This window comes from Alligator sinensis, unplaced genomic scaffold (assembly GCF_000455745.1).
Source record: "Alligator sinensis unplaced genomic scaffold, ASM45574v1 scaffold709_1, whole genome shotgun sequence".
Classification (NCBI taxonomy): Eukaryota; Metazoa; Chordata; order Crocodylia; family Alligatoridae; genus Alligator; species Alligator sinensis.
In genome coordinates, this window is record NW_005842208.1 from 1,217,576 (window position 1) to 1,221,152 (window position 3,577).

General features: G+C 42.0%; 1 protein-coding gene across 1 annotated transcript in view; it reads right to left on the reverse strand.

Moving 5' to 3' along the window:
• Positions 1 to 3,577, reverse strand: part of OLFM3 (olfactomedin 3) — a 45,835-nt gene that overhangs the window by 26,180 nt on the left and 16,078 nt on the right. Inside the window, 1 exon segment of the mRNA XM_006026773.1 lies at positions 3,551 to 3,577. This exon segment is cut by the window's right edge and continues 10 nt beyond it. Coding sequence (XP_006026835.1) covers positions 3,551 to 3,577 — 27 coding nt within the window.

Genomic DNA, 3,577 nt, shown 5'->3' on the forward strand with positions numbered 1-3,577 from the left:
GAGTGGGTGGGCAGGCAGGTTCAGGTAGATGTGTTTATAGATACCTCTGACCTTCCTATCTTTCAGATGTGGTGCAAAATAATTACTGTGCCATAATACTTTTTTGTGTATGTGATTATAACATATATGAATTTTTATTAAGTTCTTCATAATTTTCTTCTTCCTTTTTTTCAACTGGCATTTGTTAGTAACTCCAGAGGAAAAAAAAATCCATATGTATTGACAGGAAATATATTGTATATATAGTAGGCCTGTGCGAAGCAGCAAGTATTCGCTTCAGATTTGGATTTGGTTGATTTGGAGGGACACTGGTTTGATTCAGTGATTTGAATCACTGTCCCAATTTGAGTCAGTAGAATCAGATCTGAAGATCTGGCACTGCTTTGGAGATTTGACCATAGACTAAACAGTCCAGGGTCCTCACCATGCTGGACACAGCTGTCTGCAGCTGGCAAATCTGTTTTGGTGGGTGGAGGGAAGGGGCATGGTGGGGCGCCTCACAGCGAGGGAGAGATTGGGGCTGGGGCAGGGGCTCAGATAAGCTTCCCATCTGGGATGAGGGGGCATGGAACTTGGAGAGGGGGGCTCCTGCCACCACGTGCTGCCACATGCTGCCGGTTCAGGAGGGCATGGGAGCAGGCGTGTGTCTCCGGATCTGCGCAGGGCGGGCTGGGCTGGGCTGCACTCTGGACAGGCAGTGGAAGGTGCTGGGAGTGGGGGCTATGCCCTCCTGCTGCTTGCCCAGCCTTCCCACATGTCCTGGACAAGCCGCGACTTCACCCCGGCTGGGCAAGCAGTGGCAGGGCATGGGGGCGGGCATGGGCACCCGGATCGGAGCAGGGCTGGTGGCAGGGGCCATGGGGAATTTTAGGGTGGCTGCAACCCCCACTCCACTGCACTCTGTGTGGTGGGCAGAGCTAGGGATGCGCCCCGGGCTGTGGCTGGGGCTAGCTACCCAGAGCGGAGCCCTGGCTCCACCTGCCCCATGGAGCACAGCCTGGCGGTGAGCAGCTGGGGCTAACATCTTGGAGTACAGTCTGGCTCAGCCCACTGCATGCAGATCCAGGGGCACATGCCCACTCCCATGCCCTCCCAGACTGGCAGTGTGCAGAGGCACGCAGTGGCAGAACCCCACCTCCCCAAGTCCCACACCCCCTCAGCCCGGCTGGGCAGCTTCTCCCATCCCCATCTCCAATCCCACCCTCACTGTTGGAGCATTGATCTGCCCGCCCATGCCCCTTCCCTCTTCCCTCTGCCCACCACAACAGACTTACCAGCTGGAGGCAGCTGTGGCCAGTGTGGTGAGGACCGCTGCCTGTTTAGTCTATGGCCTAATCTCCAAATCAGCGCTGAATCTTTTCCGAATTGATTTGGAGGCTTCCAATTCGATTTAGACCTTTTAATTGGTCTCCAAATTCAATTCAGATTCAGAGATTCGGTTGCCAAATTGGGCCGAATCTCCTCTGAATCAAAACAGCTACCAAAGCTTTGCACAGCCTGAATATATAGCTAATGCGAGCAGTAGAAATTTGACTTTTTAAATTACACATTGAAATGTTATTACTGTAAATGCATTTAGAGTGTCAGAAGTTCCCTTTGCTGCTCTGAACTATAGATTCTACTCATTAGAAAAGTTCCATTGCAGTATGTACCCAGAAACTGCTGAATTAAAGTAAAATGGAAAAAGAGAAGCAGAATTTTTTATTACTGCTAAAACTACATATGTAGAACCATAAACTTCTAGCTTTTTACAAAACCATAAATTAAAAACTCTTTTCTCCAAAGTGAGTCCAATCCTACTGTCAATAAAGTAAATAAGAGTGTTGCCTTTGACAGCAGTGGAATAAGCCAAATCCTAAAAGATTTCATAACTTGATGATAGTGAGTGAACAGAGCTATATAATAGTACTAAGCTTGGTATTTAATTTTGAAATGACCTTCTGAGAATGTATTCTCATGTCATAAAAGAAGACAAATAACGAAAACAATACTCTTGGTCCTGTTGGCATTGTTGACGCCTCTATTTTTGCAAGAATGAATTCATCTTGCAGTGGAAATGGAAACATTTTAGTTTATTTTTCCTTTGATCTGCCAGTTCACTCGCTCTGGTCTGAACTGGATGAGGTAGCAAGGATAGACAAACTTCAGTGTCTCAGGAATGAGATGCAGTACTAGAATTTTAGTGGATTAAAATTCTGCAAGACAGCAGCATATGGTATTATTTTGACCTTTTATAGTACTCTATAGTATGACTGGCTGGAAAATCTGTCTTTTAGTCCTGGCAAACTGTCAAGCTGGTCCTGAAGGCCCAGCCAAAAAAAACGTCAAATGTTTAAAAGGTTAGAGTAGAGAAGTACAACAAGCTGCTACTTCTGACAGCCTATATCAGACATTTAAATTCTGATATTTTGTTTATCCAGAAAATGTAATGAGAATACAAAGTGAGTAATGGCACAACACAGATGTGTTATTATGGTGATGAATGTTATAATGGGAGATGTTAAAAAAGGCTAAGAGGATCCATACTTGGACTTTAAGCCTAAAAAAGGGCAAGTAAAAATTTTCCTCCTTAGGAAGGTTATTATTGTATTAATTCCCTAAATTAACAGGAGCTGTTGGGTGTCCAATGGCTCTGGAAAATCATAACACTCTGAGGTGATTAATTATGGATTTAGGTGCTATACTTTGACTACTGACTTTTGAAAATGTATGTCTTTGGGTTTATGTTTGACCACACATGAACACATTGAAAGGCATAATACTTTAACTATATTCCAAGGATGAAAATTATGTTAATAGACTCTATTTTATATTCCTTGCACATTCAGCACTCTTATTCAGTTGGACCCAGAACTTGCAACGCTCTAATATCCCTCTATAATATGGTCTCAGAGTAGTTTAGAGGGCCTCATCAGAATATACATTACTGTTTTCTAAGCATCATGTGTCCAGATTTCATAGCAAATAGGTTGGTTAGTGTTGTATTGGTAATTAGACCTTTTTTTTACCCAATTAAGAAACTGATCACATACATTTTTGCTTATAGCATATGTGAGACCAGAAAAAAAATCGCAACTGCAAAACCAGTATAACTATCAGATAAAAACCCTCAAACCTCTAATTAGTTCTTAGTGATACTGAGAAAGAATTACAATAACTTAATTTATTATAAACTTCCTTTTCTTTAGCTCAAATAAACGTCAGACAATGGTAAAGTGCAAAGCTCTGTAGTTGTTTGCTGTTAATTCCCTCAACTTCCTCATTTATTACTTATGCTTGACTGAATATAAACTTCTCAATATGACAGGCAGATAGATACAGCAAAATAAGATTATGTTTATAATGCCATTTCTATAAAGTCTTAATAATTAATGGTCACTCCCTATTATTGTTAACTTGAATAGAGAAAGAGATTATCACCATAAAAAGGTGTTATTATGTTTTTATTTGTCATATTGCTTTTGTATGAGCACTTTCAGCTCAGAGTTCAGCAATCTATGGTGCATAGCTTCTCACAGGCTTTCAAAGTTATTATTAAAATAAAACCTACTTGAAAATGTTTTGTCATTAATGTCTT